At 43.4% G+C, this 22560-nt stretch overlaps 1 protein-coding gene across 1 annotated transcript in view; it reads left to right on the top strand.

Annotated features, from left to right (window-relative positions):
- Nucleotides 1–2055: 2055 nt before the first annotated feature.
- Nucleotides 2056–22560, top strand: part of hlcs (holocarboxylase synthetase (biotin-(proprionyl-CoA-carboxylase (ATP-hydrolysing)) ligase)) — a 75998-nt gene continuing 55493 nt past the window's right edge. Inside the window, exons 1-4 of the mRNA XM_080528691.1 lie at nt 2056–2359; nt 3978–4140; nt 4408–5447; nt 5697–5876. Coding sequence (XP_080384817.1) covers nt 2087–2359; nt 3978–4140; nt 4408–5447; nt 5697–5876 — 1656 coding nt within the window. The 5' untranslated portion in view covers nt 2056–2086. The remainder of the gene's footprint in view (nt 2360–3977; nt 4141–4407; nt 5448–5696; nt 5877–22560) is intronic.

Below are 22560 nucleotides of genomic sequence, written 5' to 3'. Positions count from 1 at the left end.
GCAATCCAATGTGGTGTAATACTTAGCTGTGCCAAGCCGGTCCAGGAGCTCGTCGATCGGGGTAGGGTAGGGTATAGGGTAGGCATTGAACTTAGATATAGAATTCACCGTTCTATAGTCAACACAGAAACGTACAGACCCATCGCGCTTAGTCACCAGCACGATGGGGCTGCATCAGTCGCTGTGCAACTCCTCGACCACGGCCAGTTTTAGCATCTAGTCCAATTCCCAGCTCACCACGTCTCGTTTGTGAGCCGGCAGCCTGTATAGCCGTGTACGCACCGTAACACCCGGTTGCGTATCTATATGGTGTTCTATGAGGCGAGTACGACCGGGTAGGGGGGAGAACACATCTGCGAAGCTATGTTGTAATTTCTCAACGTCCGCCCGCTGGCTCACCGAGAGCTGGTCGCCTTAGCAGGTCGGGGCGCTACTGGTAGTTTTTGGAACCTCCGGCCCGAACTCATCTCTCTCTGGAAGTAGCGTAACCAGGGAGACAGGGACCACCTCGTTCCATTTTTTAAGGAGATTAATATGGTATATCTGCGTGCTATCCCCTCTATCCGAACGCACTACCTCGTAGTCTACATCCCCAATTCGCCGTGTGACCGTGAACGGCCCTTGCCACTTAGCGAGTAGTGCCGGACCCGCCGCCTCCCTCGGCTCCTCGGCAGCGTCGGATGCCCTCGCATCAGCACAGAGCACTGCGCACGCCTCACATTTCCCTGTCGGTCGTGCACGCACCCCCGTAGTTTCCCCTAATACCTGTGGAAACCCAGCCCAATCTAATCCCCAAATTAGAGGGTGCGTGAGGCGCGAGCTAACCGCCGCCCGAACACTATGCTTTCCCCCCCCATATCGAATTTCGATGGAGACTACCGGATACTCTTGAATATCCCCATGCACACACCTCACCAAAACCCGCGATGCCTCTAACAATGCATTTACATTTACAGAACACAAGCAGTATTCATAAATAATAGCTGCGGGACTCGGGACTCGCTCGCTGGACACCCTTTTCGGGTTCTGCTCGCTCTGGCTGTATAATGTCTCTCTCCTACTGTCACAGGTTCTCCCTGCCTCCTTCACTGCCGGGGGAACAAACACACACAGGTTAAAAGGACCAGCTGGATACTGAGGCTGATTACTGACACCTGTCCACTACAGTCTGGCTCCACCTGCAGGCCAGATCATGCCATGCTCCCCACAGAAGAACAGTAGCAATTTCTATTTTTTTCCCTTTCTAGTGATAGTATAAGTCCTTCATTTTTGGGTCTTTGCAATGGTTCATCAGCATCTAATTGGCAGAGACAGCATAGGTCCCAATTAATGGTGCCGCTACTAGAGGTAGAGGCCATATTGTGATGACATAATACATGACGTATGTGAGATTGAGGCAATTGTAGCCTACATGTTGTTGTTGCAGGACAGTTGTAGACAGAAGTAAAACAAGACAATACCTTATTTTCAGGAGGTCTCCTATCATTTGAAATGATAAGAATGCATATATGACAAAGGGCTGTGTTCATCGTGTAAACAGAAAAAGGCATCATCAGTCATTGTTATCTTGATAGCTAGCTACTGTAGAATATTAGGTAACTAATGTTGTGAGGTGCAGAGAGAGCGGGATCGATTTCCTGGAATTATTGTAAGATTATGAAAATGACTGATGATGAATGATGAATGATGAATTATAACTTGCGTGAGGAAGAAAATAGTAGTTGTACATGTTGCTGTTGCATCTTTATGACTTGCACACAAGCATGTCACACTACTGTAAACAGCTTTTTAGTTAGTTGGCCGCGTTCGTAAATTCGCCGGAGCGCACACTGGGTTCAACGACTGGGGCAGTAATTTGATTGGACAAGAGTTAGTCACGTGGACGCTCCGGCGCTCTCAGAGCGAATTTACGAACGCGGCTATTTTTGCATATCCAAATCCAAGCTTCGGCGTTGGTTGGTCAACGCGTTAGTAGGCGGGGCTAATCGACTCAACAACAAGGAAGCAGCAACAGTTAGGCCGACTGTGTGAATGTCTACGCGGAGGAGAGGCCAAATCGGCTAAAAAAAACTATTTTCCAAATGTAATGAAAATGCTAATAACGCTGTGCTACGTCTACCTCTGGGTGCGCTTTCAGAAGTGCTACACGGTGGTCATTCGGAACACCCTGCGGAGGCTGTGCGCCAGCAAAAGCACCAGTAGTTTCACGTTCTGTGCCTTGAATCCACCGGGGAAGTCGCTTCAGCAAGGACAACCGACTTGGCAGCAAAGTTTAAATAAGCAACACAGTCCATCTCTGGCCGATGAGACAGTTTTTCTCAAGTTGGGCGACAAGGCTATTTACATTACGGAACCTCAGGTGACAAGCTTGTCTGGTGTTACGCCATTTTAGTTGTTTATCTATCTTATTTAGCGTGCGGGGCCTTGGTTCTAGACAGCTTTGAATGAGCTCATTTTGACAGCATTGGCTACTACGCTAAATCCGCTATGATGTCAGTAGCCCTGTATCGAGAAGGATAGTTGCACCACTAGTCCTGCTTCAGTGCTATGATATCAGAAGTAGTCATGATGACCTCATGTTGTGTCAGATATTCGCATGCATGATGAATAAACGCCGATTGGAAATGTGCATGCGGGATGATTGAACAGCTCTTTGACATTCATCTCATTCTAGTCAATCTCTCCCAGTCTCGGCATGCACGTACACCTATATGATGTCAGTCTCTATGACATAGTTTCATAGATTGTCTCACTAATCAAACTAACTGTTTTAAGATGCTTTAGTTCCGTCTGTTGTCTGTCTGTATTCCTAGGCATGTGATGACCTCAGCAAGTGGACTCTGTTGTTGGGGTCCTCTCTGGTTTGTGGCCCACGGATAGAGAACATTGCTTTCATCATAGAGGCTACCTCAGGACACAAAGTGGGCAGCCAGTCGCCTCACACATCCAATAAGAAAGTATGCATCACAAGTATTTCCTCGGAAGTGAAGAATACTTCACTGACAGATAAGCAGAATGACAGTTCTAGCACCCGTATAGTCCACAGTGCAGCCGTCACTGCTGACGTATGTTGTCCTCTGTCTCTGATTGCCTTCTCATTGCCTCTGTAATCTTGTGGCTCTCTTGTCACTTGATTGACTTCACAGAAGTAATACTGCACAATGGGTGTGCATGCATTGGTGTGAGTGCTTGCGTTAATGGGTGAGAAAGAGAGAGGGTGCTATCTATTGCTACTTCACTATCCTTCACTAACCCCTTTACTGAAATATGAACTTGTGCACTTTCCCTCGTGGGATTGTTTTCCACCACCTCTCTTACACTAGTTAATGTCCTTAAAAAAATGTTGATGTCCATAGGTGAGTGCACAAGGAGAGGGCTGGAGAATTGGGACACAGCACATATGTCATAGAGAGAGAGAGAGGGAGGGAGGGAGGGAGGGAGCTCTCAGAGGTTTGGAACCTGAGAAGAGTCACTTTGTCTCTCCTGCCGAGGGTTTACCTCTCCTCTATTGTCCCATAAGTCTGAGTGTGACCACACCGGCCACGGAAGCCCCACTGGGCTCAGTGAAGCTGTGCTCTCCGCGGAGGCTCCAAGAAAGAGAAAGCTTTTTGTGCCTTTTAGAAGTCATGCTTTAAAAGGAAGTCAGACCGGCGGCTTTGAGTGTCACTTGAGATGCCATGTTAAGATGGAGAGGAAGTCGGCATCCTCCCTCAAACACTAACAGAGTCATGTTACCTGGAGGCGGGCTACTCGTTTGATAGCTTTGATTTGATTTAGCTTTAGGAATTTCCCAAATCAAATTCCTAACATGTTTACATGTCATGGCAATACAGTCTTCTGATTCTGATTCATTTTTTGCCTAATACCAATGTGTCACAACCAGATCCCCTTATCTATAACAGGTCTGCTTGTTTCTTTTAGACTGTCCACTGTAAGGAACTCCTGCTAACCCTGTGTACTTACACTGTGTTGTTCAGGTGCTGAAGTGGTCAGACTACTGTCTCCCTCTGGCCTGCAGGCCAGGACAACCGTTCAGGGCAGTGGCCCAGGCCAGTGTTGACAACTTCAGCCGGCTCGGGGTGGCGTTTATGGAAGATCGCCTTCAGCTGGACAACGGACTAGTGCCTTCAAAGATAGTCTGTGAGTTTGGCTTAGATTAAAAATGTCTACTTTTCTGTTGCTATGACTGATGCCTGTCCTGTGTTTCTGTAAATACAGAGCCATATACTGTATATATTGTAAATCGCTGTCTCGCATTTTCAGAAAGATACTTTTAGAGCTTCGTGTTCTCATTTCCAAACCAGTTGTGAAATTTTGAAAGAATCACTCGCTGTGAAACAGAGAAAGGTCACTCGTTTTGTAATCCAAACTGGGTTAAAGCTTTCGCCCTTTGTGATATTTCCACAGCTGTTCTCCTCAAAGAATCCACGCTCAAGGAACTTTTGGAGAATAGGCAGCCTGAGAGCGAGAAACACACCGTTTCCCTCTCCCTCGACACACAAACAGAGATCGTCCTCTCTGAGCCTTCCCCCTGTGGGCGGGAGACAGAGAGAGGAGACACTAAGTATAGGAAGGGCAGCCTGCTACTGCCTGCGGAGGTGCAGAGAGTGTTAGGAGAGAGAAGAGGCTCGGAGCCCCTGCCAGGCACACAGGAGCTGGGATCAGACGATAAGTCTGAGTGCCGTTCCCTTGGGAACCACCACAACATGGAAGGCCATGGCCACCACCTCCACCTCTCCAGCTGCCACGAGTGCCTGGAGCTGGAGAACAGCACCATCCTCTCCGTCAAGTACGCCTCGGCCGAGAACATTCCCGACCTTCCGGACGACTACCGCTCCGACCCGGACAGCGGTGACGAGACGTTGAACGAGTTCGAGGACGAGGGCGAGAGCTTCGCCGGCCGAAGCCGGAGGGTCAACCTCAGTGGCAAGCCGCCCAACGTGCTGGTGTACACGGGCGGCTGCCAGGAGAGGTTCCAGAGAGTCCGCTCGCTGTTGGCCGAGTGCATCGACACGGACAGCTACGTGGTTTACCCTCTGAGACCGCAGCAGGCCCTGAGCGAACCCTGGCTGGAGAGCGCCACACTCCTGGTGCTGGCCGCGGACGAGCCCCTCACCCCACAGCTCCAGGCCCGCTTCCTGGCCTTCTTGGGGCAAGGGGGGCGTGTCCTGGGCCTCTCCTCCACCTTATGTCCCGCTGGGCTGACCCTGGTGTCCAGGGGAGGCCAGGAGAAGCAGGTCTGCAGGCTGAGCTTCACCAAGAAGGACACGACGGAGCTGGAGCTGAGCGTGCTGGCCGGCCGGAGCGTGTTCGTCAGGGAGCCCCACGGCGGCGGGGAGGTGGAGCTGTGGGGAGAGCTGAAAGGGGACGGCGATGGTCGGGACAGGGACATGGTCATCGTCAGAGTGATGCAGGGAGAGGATGGAGGGGAGGCCGTCCTGTGTCAGGTAAAGGCTTGTGTCCCGCTTAGGATGGGAGTCTAGAATAAATCAGTCAAAAAAGCAGAGTTTTGCCTATCTGGTAATATCAACCATATTGGGCTGGCTACTATTGGTGACTCAGTGCTTTTTGGAGACTGCGCTTGTTTTATGGTCGTCATTTCAGTTTGAATATGAACAAATATGTTTTGCTTCATCATCAATTTACAAGTGTCTTTAGGGAGTTTACATGTCAGTTGACCTCTGACCTTACCTCAGGTGCATCTGGAGATGGCCCCTGACTCACAGGAAATTACAACGCAGGGCTTTGACGAGCTGAAAGTGAGCAATGCCAGACGCTACGAGGTCCTGACCGAGATCCTCACCTCTCTGGGCCTGAGCTGTGAGCTGAGCCAAGTCCCGCACCCCAGCCCTGTCTATGTCCTGTCTACTTCTCAGGTACCTGACTCGGCCCTTACCTATACTTACATTTAGCAGACGCTTTCATCCAAAGCGACTTACAACTACAAGTTGTACATTTGCACATTTGTCTAAAGTAAATACATCTATACATCAGTCATCATGAGCAAAAATCTATGCTAGGACCAAGTGCCATTGGCTTTCACAATGCGACACATAGCTATGGGTCCCTTAGACCCAGTGCTCACTGCCCCTGGGGGTCATATCAGGTCACTGCCCTGGGGGCAGGGTTCGACGCACACCTACTTACACTGCATAGCCTACATACTGAGATATGGCACACACACACACACACACACACACACACACACACACACACACACACACCTCACAAGTGGGCCACACATACACTTACAGGTACACACACACGCTATATTTACTAAAACACACACACCGTTGCTACCACTGCAAGTTTGAAGAAATTCTAACTTCTATTCTAATTCTAACACATGCCTACAGTCGAATCGCCTCCTACGGCGATTATCGTATCGTGGCCTCGTCTTATCGTTTCACGTGGCAAAACATCAGGGTTTTGGGCGCAGCTTAACCAAAGAGTGTGCAGGTTTTGTTTTATATGTTGTCTCTCAACCGCACGCGTCTAGCGACAATAATACATTTTCTGGTCTGACTTTTTAAATATTTTTATTTTTATTTTTTATCTACACATGTCTACAGGAATGGAATGGAATGGAATGGAATGGAATGGACTTTATTTGTCATTGCTACAGTACAGGTACCAAACAACGAAATTTAGGAGGGGTGGCTCCCCTGGTGTTAGGAAAGGAAAAAGAAAACACATTTTAGAAAAAGCATAGATGCATAAAATCACAAGAAGGTAAGGAGCTGGTTTACATCAATAAAGGCTATGTACACAATCCACTGTACTATACTGCACAGATAGTCAACTAGGGTTGTCATATTGCACAAAAAGTATTTTTTCACATTATTTTAAAGTGTCACAGTTTGCAGGCTTGAAAATGTACATGTTTGTGCCTCAGCACTAGCTGCCATACAATCCGTCCGGACTGTCCTGGGCCCAGAACTTAGGCCTTTTCTGTGTTCAGGGCCTTGACGGCCCTGTGGTAGAAGCAGTCTACAGTCTGTTTGTCTTAGCGGCCGGGGTCCTGTACCTCCTGTTCGAGGGCAGCTTGACAAAGTGTACGTGCCCAGGGTGGGTCGGGTCCTTGGAGATCTTGGAGGCCCTCCTGAGACAGCGTGTGTTCTGTGACAGCACACAGAAGCCATTAAAAACGTTTCTTTTTAAAGTCTCGCCCTGTGTCTGATCCTGATGTTATAGAAGCAGCGTAACAGCAGGGTAGACGCGAGGTAAAGGGGTACAGCAGCCAGTCTAGGGCTGCCTGCGTTCGTAAATTCGCTCTGAGAGCGCCGGAGGGCACACTGGGCTCAACGTCATAGAGGGACCAAGTAATTTGATTGGACAATAAGCATTCCATGACTGTGTGGCAGCCCTCTCACTATGTGCTGTGGGCTCATACCATTACTGATTGGTTGCTTCCAGTTCTGCAAGTCCTGGCTGGGTAGAGGCTGGGGCTGCCTTGATTAGGTGATCTGAGGCACCTGGGAGTTGCCTACTTAAGCTGGCTGCTCACTCTCATTCTCCCTCTTCTCCTCCTTCCACCGGTTTGGTTTGGTTTGAGCTTAGGCTCTCCTTATTCTTACTTTGACACACCATACAACATTTACACTACACCTTCCACTCATCCATACACTGCATTCAATACTGATGATACTGATTGACATATCTATTGTTATTTTGAATACTTTCATTTAGTTTAGTAATAAATACTTTTGTTCATGATTTAAAGCATGTGTGGTCTCCCCTAATTTTGTGTGCAGTCCATTGAGCCTGGGCTGTTACAACTGCTGATCAGATTTCCAGAATGAATTTACGAACGCAGCCTAGAGCAAACCACTCGCTGACTCGTTTTTTTCATAACACGAAACTTGAAGTTTAAAGTACCCACTTGATATAATAAACAACAGTTTAACGATTAATAAATACTTATAATTTGTGGGTTGGATTCACTATTCTCGTTTGCCATAGGCTACTGGTAAGGGAGACTTTTGTAAATACTTTTGTTTTGGCACCAGTGTTTCCTCCAGGAATTTTTACAATGGTGGCGGATGGCCGTGACCGCGCGCGCAGCGCGCGCGATTTTTTCGCGTGCACGCGCATGAAACGCGCACGCGCGCTCAAAACAACGATATTTTTTTTATATATTTTTTTTCTAATCACAGCCAAAACTAGAGGATGGCCAAAAATAAAAATAAAAGAATATACAGAATATAAACTTGTGACTGACAAGTCGTGTCACATACACACACACAAAGATCATCAGCTATAATATAATACGAAGTAGGCCTACATGAGCACAAAAGCGGCTAACGTTACTGATTAACTGTTTACTGTAGTGCAGAGAGATGGTAGTCGTAGGCGGCGTATCAAATGACAAAGCTAAACGTTTAATGAAGGACATGAACGATTGTCAACAACACACTCAAGCAGTAAATAGAACAGTCTAAACAACTTGGGTACTACGGACGGAACAATAGTCTCAACCTATAGTTCCGTGCGTGAATTATGTCAACCCACCACATTACAGAAGTAAAATCACAGTCAGATGGAGCATTCGGTAAACAGCTGAGTATCAGCTGAGTTAAAGAAAACAAACTCTTACCTTTGATGAGACCCACATGAGCCCTGTTTTCCCGTACTTCTTCCGTGTGTCTCTTATTGTCCAAATGTTCCCTGAATTTTAGCTGCATGTTTTTCCAGCATGTAATTCCGTTGTCAATTAAAAAATCATCTCCCCTTCTTTTCCCCTTGACAATACTGTGTCGTTGCTAAAGTGACGGCACATAAGAATCGTTTTTTGACTTGCTAATGTCTGCTAACGTAGCACTTGAAACTGGCGCCGTTCTCTGGACTGCAGCTGCTCCCGCGTTAGCATTAGCATCCATCTTTTCTTCTCCCTTCGCACCGTCACGAGCTCAAATGACACTTGTCGGCCGATCTAACTCTTAACACTCACTTACAGGACTTCTGACACCATGTCGTGTTATTCTATTAAACATACACGTGAGTCCTTCTGTATTTCAATGTAAGTGTCTTTATTTTAACTCGCTCTGTAAGCTCTACAATACCGGTCTCTTGTTGTCTCGTCGTAACCTGCCCACCTGACCTGGGGGGTATTCCATCAACGTCGCTAAAGGAAAATCCTGGCTTATTTTTGATAACTCTCGCGAGACCTATTAGAATATGCCTGGATATTTTTAAGAACTCTCGTGAGATTTATCAGACTAAACCTGGATTTTTCCTTTAGCGATGTTGATGGAATACCCCCCTGATGTCACTACGGTGGCCTGTACACAATAACAATAATACCACAGTTCACATTTAGACCAATCAGGAGCCCTTGTGTCACGTCGTCAACTGAATGTCATTAATCTGATTTTGGATCAGCGGTTAGAGAGAGATGGGCGTGGATTTAGGTGCACTTTTAGTCAACATCCATTATAGCGCTGATCTAGGATCAGATATATTTTAATCAGCTAAAATGTTCAGATTTTTTTATTTTTTATTTTTTTTGAGAACTTAATTTTTTTGGGGGGGGACTGAATCAATTCGTGGCGGAGGAAATTCATTCGTGGCGGCCCGCCACCAATAAATGCATGTAGAGGAAACACTGCACCTGTTCATGTCTGCTTCAGAAGAAGAAATCAGTCCTTCGTCACTTACATCGTCGTCCTCGATGAAACGTTTAGGTGGATTGGTTACCCTAGATGGTCACAAACGTATGTACAGAAACTCACTAAAGTATAAAACACCGCTAAAATATCGCTTCTCTTCAAATCACTCTCCAGCGCTTTGAGGTCAATGCATTTGTTTTTTGGGTGAACTACCGTAATAACCCTAAATGGTTAGAGACAGGCATGATAATCGCTCACCTTTCGTCGAAATGAGCCATTTTGAATCCAAAATAGGTGACTTCCCTGTAGATCCGATGAGTTTTTTTTTTGGGGGGGGGGGCGGAGCGGCCCATTAGTCTGGAGCGCACGTTGAACGTTCGAACGATAACATTTTGATAGCGTTGTCAGCCTATTTTGCAAGCTGTTAGCCCCTTTCACACATAGTTCCCTGTAAATTAAATGGAATCCCAACCCAGGTCCGCCAGTGATTTTCGCCGTTTAATGAGCTAAATGCCCGAAAAATATGATGATGAATACATATAAAACTGAGGTATGATATATGGCAGATATATGGCAGTCTCAGGCGCCTGTCACGTCTCCAGTAGCTACATTAGAACTTTGCATCATTTGATACATATAAGGATCTTGTAACTTCGCAAACAATGGTAACATTTAAATAGTTTACTCTATGTTCAACTGGAAAAGGTAGTGACAGAAGATTTTCGTGTTTTAAAAATGCCTTTCCACCAAAGAACCGTGGAGCCGTGCCGTGTGAGCAGGCTGAGGGTCATACAATATGTGTATATTAAAGGCAACGCCGCGGCAGTTGAACATAGAGTAAACTATTTCAATTCTGCCATTGTTTGCGAAGTTACAAGATCCTTACATCCCGTCAAGATCCTTGATGATTTAAATATGATGATAAATACATATAAAACGGCACATATATGGCAGTCTCACGCGCCTGTCACGTCTCCAGTACATTAGAACTTCGCATCCTTTGATACATATGGCGGGATGTAAGGATCTGTAACTTCGCCGCGGCAGTTGAACATAGAGTAAACTATTTCAATTTTGCCATTGTTTGCGAAGTTACAAGATCCTTACATCCCGCCATATGTATCAAAGGATGCGAAGTTCTAATGTACTGGAGACGTGACAGGCGCGTGAGACTGCCATATATATCATACCTCCGTTTTATATGTATTTATCATATTTTTCGATATATAACGGAAGTATGATATATGGCAGATATATGGTATATATGTGTTGAGCTTGGGTGCACATGGATCGCGTATATATACGTATATATTATTATTTTATTTATTTTTTTCGCGCCCCCCCTGCAGTACCCCCCACGCCCCACAGTTTGGGAAACACTGTACTAGCTTATATTAAAGCTGCACTGTTGCGCATTTCATGAGAAGTTGTCAGTCTAGTTTCTTATACAACATATGTGTATGTTTACATGTGAACATGTAAAGATACTTTATTTGCACTTAATTATACATTCATATTTTCGTTTTTGTACAGAAACAACTCACTAAATTTGACTATTGCATAACTGATTTGGAGGAAAAAAATCCACCTCTACCCCCCCATTCGGTACCATGCCATATCGTGGCTTTTGCTGAAATGACGCCACTGGTCTCGTAGCCTATTGGAGTGTGTGTGTGAGTGAGGGAGAGTGAGAGGGAGAGCTTTTGTGAGCCCGCATGTATGATGTGTCTCTTTCTGGTACCCCAATAATCTTTTTTGGCTCTCAGTCTCCGACTGCCCTAGCAGGATCCGGGTCTCATATCCTTCTCACCTTTTTCACCCCGACCTGTTTTCATGCCGGTAGAGAGTGCAACTTCTCTGCTTTCAGAAACTGTTGGAATGTTTTCGATTGCACATATAGTTCAAGAATTACGATAGTTTGAACGAACTTTATTAGAACGAATGTTATTTTATTTTATTACTTATGTAATAAATTACTACTTCCATCTTAAGTCCTTTTTAAGACATTTTATTTCAACGGCAGCAGAGTTTAGCAGACAGGAAGATGTTAGCTCGGGCATCATGTGACTTGGATGAGATGAGATGAGATGTAGATGTCGCGCTGAATTGGTACTTGCCCGACCGGGCAAGTCAAAGACGGGTTTACTTGCCCGCAATTTTTTTTTACTTGCCCCGGGCAATCGGGCAACCGTTAATGTCGAACCCTGCCTGGGGGTCATATCAGGTCAATTGCACCCACCATCTCAGATTGTTCGGACATTTTTTTTTACAATTTTCATTTTCTGTGATTCATATAATATTCAATATTCAAACCCCATGTTCAATTTGGACCAAAATCCTACCTGAACATGATTAAGACACGAGGAATCCAATAATAATAACCGTTATTTGTATAGCACTTTTCCTTTCAAAGTGCTTTAATCATTATATAATCATCATTTAATTATTTAGTCATTTAAAGGCAATATTAAAAAGCTGGGTTTTTAGTCTTGACTTGAAAATATTTGCTGAGGTTGCATCCCTAATGTAAACTGGCAGTGCATTCCACAATTTGGGTGCATAAAATGAGAATGCAGCCTCACCAAATCTCTTCTTTTGTACACAGAGAAAACCAGCGTCAGAAGACCTGAGAGCTCTATTGGGCTGATATGCTAGCAAAAGGTCTTTCCGATATTCTGCTGCTGTGCCAGTGAGAGCCAGTGTAGAGTCTCTGGAGTTATATGAGCTCTTCTGCTTGTTTTGGTTAAAACTCTCGCTGCTGCATTTTGGACTAATTGCAGCTGGCCAATAGCTTTCTTCGGAAGACTAGAAAGGAGACCATTACAATAGTCCAAACGGGTAATAACAAAAGCATACATTAACACTTCTGCATCAGCTTGCCAGAGAAAATTTCGAACTTTTGCAATATTCCGTAGATGATAAAAAGCATTTCTAGTGATAGATTTGATGTGAGGCTCAAAGCTTAAGTCAGAATCTATGATCACACCTAGATTCTTAGCTTCATGTTTGTAGTTTGAAAGCAAGGTTCCCATGGTATTCAACAATTTGTATTTTTGTGGTTTTGGTCCAATGATAAGAATCTCAGTTTTGTCCTGATTTAGTTGTAGAAACTTGTTGGACATCCAAAGTTTTATATCTCTGAGACAATTCTCCAGCGAGCTGAGTGCATGTGAATTATCAGGCAATACTGATATGTACAGCTGAGTGTGATGACACTATGACAATGTTTTCTGTGGTATTTCCAGCAAAAAACTTACATTAACTTGTGGAAAAAGAGCATAATAGTTGTCCTTTAAGGTTCCATTATACAATGCGATAGTACCAGATTCTGTCCACTAGATGGCACTGGCCCTGCTATAAGTTGCAAAAATAAGTAATTGTTCTCAGTGTGTTAATTCACAACTACCTTCAAATTAGGGCTGCACGATTAATCGATTTTAAATCGAAATCGCGATTTGAAATGATGCGATTAGCTAATCGCAAAGCCTGCGATTTGCCTGCGATATTATTATTATTATATATATTTTTTTTTTGTGCCATTTAGCAGACGCTTTTAATCCAAAGCGATTTACAATTACGAATTACAGGGACATTCCCCCTGGAGTAACTGAGGGCTAAGTGCCTTACTCAAGGGCACACTAGTAGTGGTGTGGTTTCAGGCGGGATTTGAACTCACAACCTTCCGATCACAAGTCCAACTCACTATCCACTAGACCACCACTACCCGTATGGGATACGTCATACAGCGCGTCGGATTCAACGTCAATGAACGTCAACGTCAATGAACGTCAATGTCAATGAACGTCAATGTCAATGAACGTCAATGTCAATGAACGTCAATGTCAATGAACGCACACGCACAACAACAACATCGCACGTGAAACGCCCACGTTTCGGTAGCTAGCAACATTCATGGTGGATAAATGACTTCAGCAGAGCCAGAAGCAACGATTTAGTCCCGAAGAAAAACAGCACTTCTGTTGTAAGTATTTCGGGTTTAGGACGACAGATGTGCAACAAAAGCAGGTTTTGGGCACGACCTGTCGTGGAACAGTCGCTACATCCAGACGCAACGCCACAAACCTGTATCAGCACTTGAAAAAGTACCACGGGCAGCTCTATGACGGAGAGTTAAGTGAAAGTCCCGTAGCCCAGTCTAACGTTAAGCAAACTAGAGTTTTAGAGTCGTTTGCGGCTGTTACCCCGTATGAAAAGGGCTCACGAAGGCACCGTGAAATAACCAATTCCATCACGCATTACCTCGCTAAAGACATGGTGTCTATTAACACTGTGAGCAACGAAGAGTTTAAAAAACTAATCCAAACGCTGGATAAAAGATAATGTGATTCCATTATCTTCGCACGTACGGAGCTGAAACATGTGGAGTACTATGCAACAACAACCGATCTGCGGTCGAGCCGTGCACTTACATAGGCCTACATTACGACGAGTTGAAGAGCTTTATCTATTTCAATGTTTACAGAAAGGACCTATTCTTTTTTACTGGACATTTTTATTATCACTTTATTTAACTTGATTGCAGTATGTGCAATATTTAGATGCTGCTCCTGAGCCATAATTAAATAACCTTGTTTGTAGAAAGGTCCTATTTTATTTTCATATTGGAATTGTTAAAAAAAAATTGACACTTGAGAGAAACAAAATGGCAGCTGTTTAAAAAAAACATACATAAATATGTTGTTCCAATTCATATCTTTTAAGTTCTCATCCTTGCATTAGAACAGTTTGATGGCATAAGAGCAGTTAACAGTTTGATGGTATCATGTGGTAATGCTCTCTGAAATTAGCCCATGATAGACAGATTCATCCAATCACCTGCCAAGTATTTTTTGAAAGTACCTGCCCTTTTCCAAACAGCTTCCAGTTAAGCTTTCCTAGATGGTTGTGTGAAACAAACCACCTGAGTCAGGTTAGTAATGCTCCATCACATGTTTTAATCTGAAGCTTGATTTTAAAGCAACCCAACTTTAAAGCAACCCAATGTAAGTTTAGTTCTTTCACTCGTAGCTCGGGCTGTGGGGGTGCTAGAGGAGGGAGCCTCTAAGTCCCCTGAAGACGTACAAACAAACTGCACGTTGATACGACCTAGCCGGAGATATGGCCACACTTTACAAAAACTTCCTTTATTTTTTATTTTTATTTTTTATTTTTTTGCTATTTAAAAAAATTATAATCGCAAATTAAATCGCAATCGCAATATCTGTCCAAATAATCGCAATTCGATTTTTTCCCCCAAATCGTGCAGCCCTACTTCAAATGATAATGATTTATACACATAGAGTGAAGACTTAAACATTTTATTAATGTCACTCTTCATTGCAACATCTGAAAGACGATTCACAGGAAAACAATGAGAACAAGATAAGGAACTACGAAATGAGAGAGTCATTGACAAACAGTCATGAATATGAACACCATTTCTCCTTTGTAAAATGTATGAAACATAAGTTGCACAAAGTGATGGAGGCTGTGAGTACCTGACAGAGTAGGCCTACTTGTGTTCATATCTTTGACTTGAGTTTATTGAGCAAGTATCCATGTCCTCTTGTTTTATGAAAAACACGGACTCCTCTGATGTTCTCCCTGCCATCGTTGTACACTTGTCCGGCATTATGTAAATTAAAAAATCTGATTTTTCAAAGGTCGGTGGAGGCTTGCTCTTGCTGTTAACACTAGAACAGCCGTGAGGTGTTAAACAGCACCAGTGAGTACAAAAAAATTCTACCTTTGCACTCGATCACATTTCAGGACCCTCCTTTCATGACTTTTCCTAGATATGTGCGTTCTACCACCCAGCATTTTTACATTTTCAAAATCGAGTTAGTATAAAGCGTTTTAGCAGTATTTCTGTGTGTGTCTGTGTATTTGTGGCTGCCATCTTTTTCTCCAAGCCTGCAATTCTCTTTTATATCAGCAGAGGTAGCAAGGGGGCACACACTGTGCTCAAATTCAGGCTTCAGTGCTGAATGAGACACAGTGCATAAGACTGATATTTGTGTTTATATATAGGCTACAATAACAATCAAAATAAGATATGTATTCATAGCTTTCAGTCACGTGGTTTCTTCCCTAGCAACCACCAACCTGACGGGCAAAAAGTATCATAGCAACATCGCTCAACATGGCTGCCTACTATTTAGACCACCTCACTCATGAAGAACTATCAAGATACACGACGGTGATAGGAGTGGAGGATTGACACCATTCAAATAGTGTTGGATTCCCTGTCTTCTACTCTATCCGGACACGTTGGAATTATTTTCCTAACCCCCGGAGAATCAAAGTTATTGACCTGCAAAGGGTGCCTCCTTGACCGGCTTTTCCCGTGAATAACACCGGTTATGGAGGTGGTACAAACATAAGACTATTATTGCTAAATTCACCATCAGTATACGGTCATTTTGAGCCCTTAACCACCGCGCTGACACCCCGAGAAGATATACTTTTAATATGAAACTCGATCAACCGGGCGTTCACCGGCTGCTGGACGAAACTCCCAACTCCCGCTGTCTGCGAGGCGAGGGAATATTTATATCCGGGAATTCGCTCCTTGCTGTGTCCACGGTGATAGGAGTGGAGGATCGACTCCATTCAAATAGTGTTGGATTCCCTGTCTTCTACTCTATTCGGACACGTTGGAATTATTTTCCTAACCCACGGGAAATCAAAGTTATTAACCCGCAAAAAGTGGGTTTTGCCCGTGGGTTTTGCCCGCAAAAAGTGCCTTTTGCCCGTCAGGTGGGCGTTTCCACTATGCTGTGACGTCACATGAAAGCTATGAATATGTGCAGACAGTTATGAAAATGATAAACTGTACAGTATGTCTCCCAATCAATGTTCGTTCAGACAATACAACCAAAGGCGTAAAAATACTGATGTTCTCATAATGTAATTATAGATATAGCTAAATTAGACTGTAGACTGCTATGGAGGTATATTGAAACCAATATATAGATTATATATATAGATTATATATACAACCTGATTGGATTAAATAAGATTCTGTTGTGATTGTGTTGACATTGTTGTGATTGCAAAATAAATCTTGGTTATGTAATGTGTAAAGAACATGATGACACGAATGCCTATTATGATGATATGCAAAAGGGACAATCTGTCTATGAATCTTGAACAATCACCGGTTGAATATGCTAATATAGGAACAGTGCCTAAAACCCCACTTCAAAAGGTTGTTATTCAAAAGCAGCATCCAAAGCCTACTAACACATTGCACAGTAAAAGAGAACATGATCAAATGTCAACAATGAATAATCAGTCAACAATGGATAATCTTATCAATCAAGACACCATGTCCAATGTAGAGCAAAAACATGACATCGCTGATATCCTTCTTACTCAGCAGAAACTTGCTTTACTTCCTGTGAGGGAAATGAATACATTTGATGGAGACCCAATGAATTTCCTACCCTTTATGCGTGCTTTTGAACATTGTATTGAGGACAAGACAAGTAGCAATCCAGACAGGCTTTATTTCCTGGAACAGTGCACCACTGGACAGTCACGAGACTTGGTGCGTAGCTGCATGCATATGCAACCAGACAGAGGCTATGCTGAAGCTAAGAAGCTAGTAGTAGTAATAGTAGGCAATTGTTTATCACAGATGAATCCTGACAATTGATGGTTGATGCATGGGGGAGGGTCATCTTATTCTCAATGATCTCTTTCTGATCGTTTCCGATCACCACACAAAGGATGCCTCCAACAAGCCCTTCAAACCATCCCCCACCAGAAAAGTTGTACTTACAGGAAAGTAAGGAGAAGAAGGGAGAGAGTATATTGACAATTGATAATAAGATATTGATAATGTATTTCGCTGTCGACCAAAATCGTTTGAAATGACGTGCTTGTGCATTGAATGACACTATGTACAGCGCCGTCAATTTTTAAATAATGCAATAGGCTATATATATGAATGTTCAGTTGTGATATGAAGTAGCCAACAATTCTCATGTCGACCATGATAATAATAGGCTACAACAAGGTTGTACATAGATATACGCAGATTCATATTTGGATAGTTGATTTTGGCACCATTGTATAGTAGCCAATTGCAGAGAGTATACATTATTTTGTTTGTTTACTGCACATTATAAATGAAATGATGTGTATTAATTATTTTGTTTGTTTGAATCCTCACTGTGTTCATGTGTCTGCTGATGTTAGGGCCGGCGTGAAGTTCACGACAAATAAACAGACTTTGTGAAGCTCATAACTATGATAACACAATATTGCAATATTTATTACTATTCTTTTTTAATAATGATAATCAACTTTCATTCATTAGTAAAGCTCCCGCAGTCTCAATCAATCTCCTCTCCATATATAGCATTTAATCTGTTCCATAGTTCGTTCTCAGCTGACTCAAGCTTCATATCAGATTGCTCTAATAATTTCCCCACTTCTCTGCTTATAGGAACTTTATGCATTTTAGAGAAACATGCAGAGCATGTATTTGACAAAGAAACGTGTAGGCTAAGAACTAGTTTCTAAAGTGAGTTACAATCACTTGATGGTTGATACACGGGGGAGGGTAATCTTATTGATCGTTTCCCATTAGCAAACAATAGCTGCCAATTCATGAGCGAGCCAAGCGGGTTTCAAAGCTGCCAAGCCGGTTTCAAAGCTGCCAAGCAGGTTTCAACGCTTACAAGCTTACAGCAGTCGATTGTCTGCTGATGTTACGGGCACGGCCGGCGTGAAGTTCACGACAAATAAACAGACGTTATCACTGTGAAGCTCATAACTATGATAACACAATATTGCAATATTTATTACTATTATTTTTGTATAATAATAATCAACCATCATTCGTTAGTAATGAAAACTCCCGCAGTTCCGATCAATCTCCTCTCCACTTTACACATTACATAACCAAGATCTCTTTTGACATCACAACAATGTCAACACAATCACAACAGAATCTTATTTTATCCAACCAGGTTTTATATTTTGATTATGACATCATGTCTTTCAACATTGTCACACTTTTCATTACGCACATTAGCGGCATCAAAAATGATGGGCTGGGCGTGCGAGGGAGCGTGCTTATTCTGGCAGATTGTGAAATATTAAAACCAATAACATTCTGAATGATTTATCATTCTGTACTCTTTCTCTCCTTTCTTTCATGTATTTTCTTTTCTTTTTCTCAATTAGTAGTCTCCTAATCTCGCTACAGTTTGAGCGAGACTGTAACTGTCATTGTTTGAATGAATGAATGAATGGTCTTTATTTGTCATTGATATAGTACAGGTACCAAACAACGAAATTTGGGAGGGGGGGCTCCCCTGGTGCTAGGAAACTAGGTGCTAGGAACTGGTGCTATAACTGTGTTCATGTTATAATGTTTAGTGAACGAACAATTGTTAGGTGTTTGCCACAAATCGGAATTATCTTGCCGTGAAATGTGTACATCAAATAACATGATGTCGGCGATCTACTAGAACTGCGGGACGACTGCAATGTAGGCTACCATATATATCTGCCATATCATACCGTTTTATATTGGCAATAGCACGTTGTGGGTGCAATTGTGCAAGAATAACACTATTTACAGCGCTGTCATTTATTGCTATATTTATTACTGTTATATATAAATGTGAACATTACAGGTACCTGGTCAACACAGCTTGGGATTCCAAGGAAATTACTTGGAACTATGTGTGAAAGGGACAACATTGCAATATATATATTACAGTTATTTTTTAATAATAATCAACTTTCATTCGTTAGTAATGAAAACTCCCGCAGTCTCGATCAATCTCCTAGATCAATCTCCTCTCCACTTACGTTACATACATGCATACGTTATTATATATGCTCTGTCTGTCCCCACTTCTCTGGAACTGCATTTTTTTCTCTTCTTGGGTGACATCGCCATCCAGCGGTTTTTGTAGGTCAGTACACACTCCCCCATTGTGAAGAGTGGTCGTGTGATTCCACACCTCGTCGCGCTTTAGTAGGTAAAAAAACGGCGCGCCCCTAGTGTTAAACCTTTGATTGTCCCTCCTATCCCATCACATGGAGATTTACCGTACCATGGCTTATGGCATAGAATGACCAGATGCACTTCACTCCAGAGTCACTCTCATGGTAGCACAAATTGATTTGTGTAATCCTTGTATACTGTCCAGCACAACCATTACTAAAATAGTTTGACATTTGTAACGGGCCTATTTATTTCCACCCTGTGGACAAAACTAACATCAGAAATGATACATGCTGGGGCCCTTACTGGCGTAGCTCATACCACGTAATCTCAATGTTTCTAGTTCGATTCCCTTGACATACAATATTTTGCATCTCATCCCTCCTCTCCTCTCACCCATCCTTCCTGTCAGTCTCTACTGTCTCTATCCTCCTCTCCTCTCCTCTCACGCATCCTTCCTGTCAGTCTCTACTGTCTCTATCCTCCTCTCCTCTCTCTCTCACCCATCCTTCCTGTCAGTCTCTACTGTCTCTATCCTCCTCTCCTCTCTCTCTCACCCATCCTTCCTGTCAGTCTCTACTGTCTCTATCCTCCTCTCCTCTCACCCATCCTTTCTGTCAATCTCTACTGTCTCTATCCTCCTCTCTCTCACCCATCCATCCTCTCAGTCTCTACTGTCTCTATCCTCCTCTCTCTCTCACCCATCCTTCCTCTCAGTCTCTACTGTCTCTATTCTCCTCTCTCTCACCCATCCTTCCTGTCAGTCTCTACTGTCTCTATCCTCCTCTCTCTCACCCATCCTTCCTGTTAGTCTTTACTGTCTCTATCCTCCTCTCTCTCACCCATCCTTCCTGTCAGTCTCTACTGTCTCTATCCTCCTCTCTCTCACCCATCCTTCCTGTGAATCTCTACTGTCTCTAACCTCCTCTCTCTCACCCATCCTTCCTGTCAGTCTCTACTGTATCTATCCTCCTCTCCTCTCTCTCTCACCCATCTTTCCTGTCAGTCTCTACTGTCTCTATCCTCCTCTCCTCTCACCCATCCTTTCTGTCAATCTCTACTGTCTCTATCCTCCTCTCTCTCACCCATCCATCCTCTCAGTCTCTACTGTCTCTATCCTCCTCTCTCTCTCTCTCTCTCTCTCACCCATCCTTCCTCTCAGTCTCTACTGTCTCTATTCTCCTCTCTCTCACCCATCCTTCCTGTCAGTCTCTACTGTCTCTATCCTCCTCTCTCTCACCCATCCTTCCTGTGAATCTCTACTGTCTCTAACCTCCTCTCTCTCACCCATCCTTCCTGTCAATCTCTACTGTCTCTATCCTCCTCTCTCTCACCCATCCTTCCTGTCAGTCTCTACTGTCTCTATCCTCCTCTCTCTCACCCATCCTTCCTGTCAATCTCTACTGTCTCTATCCTCCTCTCTCTCACCCATCCTTCCTCTCAGTCTCTACTGTCTCTATCCTCCTCTCTCTCTCTCTCACCCATCCTTCCTGTTAGTCTCTACTGTCTCTATCCTCCTCTCTCTCACCCAACCTTCCTGTCAGTCTCTATTGTCTCTATCCCAATAAAGCAGAAACTTTCTAAAAACATAAAAAAGAAAAGTTGAGCAGAGTCTTCAGTTACCAAGTATCCTGTAGTGCAGGCCAACCAGGTGAAGAGAACACCACTGTTGGTACTTTTTAACCTCATCTTGAATCACAATCATCACTGATTGTATTGAATCACTTATAATTCTCAGCGAAACCTCCAATGACACTATTAGCTTCTTTTTTTTCAGGGATGAAACTATATTTCTATAAATAATGTTGCAGAAATACTTAGGCCTATCGCATGTGTTTCAGACTACAGAACAACAATCTCAGAACAATTTGAGATGGTGGCTGTCAGAATCCTTATTTGTCATTTGTGAATTTGCCATACACTATATGGACAAAAGTATTGGGACCCCCGAACATCACACCCATTTGTGCTTGTTGAACTTCTCATTCCAAAACCAAGGGCATTAATATGAAGTTGGTCCCACCTTTGCTGCTAACAGCTTCCACTCTTCTGGAAAGACTTTCTACTAGATTTTAGAATATGGTTGGGGGATTTGCTCCCATTCAGCCACAAGAGCATTAGTGAGATTGGGCACTGATGTTGGGTGAGAAGGACTGGCTCGCAGTCAACGTTTCAATTCATCCCAAAGGTGCTCAATGGGGTTGAGGTCAGAGCTCTGTGTGCAGGCCAGTCAAGTTCTCCCAGACCAAACTCGGCAAACCATGTCATTATGGACCTCACTGTGTATGGGGGCATTGTCATGCTGAAACTGGAAATGGCCTTCCCGCAAACAAAGTTGGAAGCATAAAATTCTCTAGAATGTCATTGTATGCTGTAGCATTAAGATTTCCCTTCACTGGAACTAAGGGGCCTAGCCCAAACCATGAAAACAGCCCCAGACGACTATTGTGTCCACATACTTTTGTCCATATAGTTTATCTTCTCTTATTGGATTTTTTATCCTTATTGGATACATTTTTGACGTAATGATAAATATATAAATGCTGAATTTAAAAATGTACTGTGTATTGCTATAGATTCAGGTTTTATTTGACTGGAATTACAGTATATTATACATAATATTATAATTACGTGTTCGCTTACTGGTATTTCCTGGGCATATAGCCAGTCTGGTCAGCCACAGAAGTTTTTTTTGTTATCAGTACTGATTTATGCTTTCCACAAAAAGTCCAGATGACTGGGTATGGAAGTCTTCAACTCCAAGATTACTCCCATCCTCAAGTTGATATTTTACAGGAAGAAAATAACCTCTCCTGTGATTTAAACAATGTCAGCTGATCAGCTTCTGTCAGCTTCAAGATGTTTAGAGCTGATCAAAGGCTGTTCTAACTGTAATGTTTGTGTTCTTGTTGGAGGCCTTTGTTTTGACTGGCTCTCTGAGCATACATACCCTAAGCCCGCTGCATGTATTGGACATACGTT

The sequence above is a fragment of the Nansenia antarctica genome (genome assembly GCF_963989245.1).
Source record: "Nansenia antarctica genome assembly, chromosome: 4".
In the NCBI taxonomy this organism is placed as follows: Eukaryota; Metazoa; Chordata; class Actinopteri; order Argentiniformes; family Microstomatidae; genus Nansenia; species Nansenia antarctica.
Note: the sequence above shows the minus strand (reverse complement) of the source record. Positions and strands in the feature narration are given on the sequence as shown.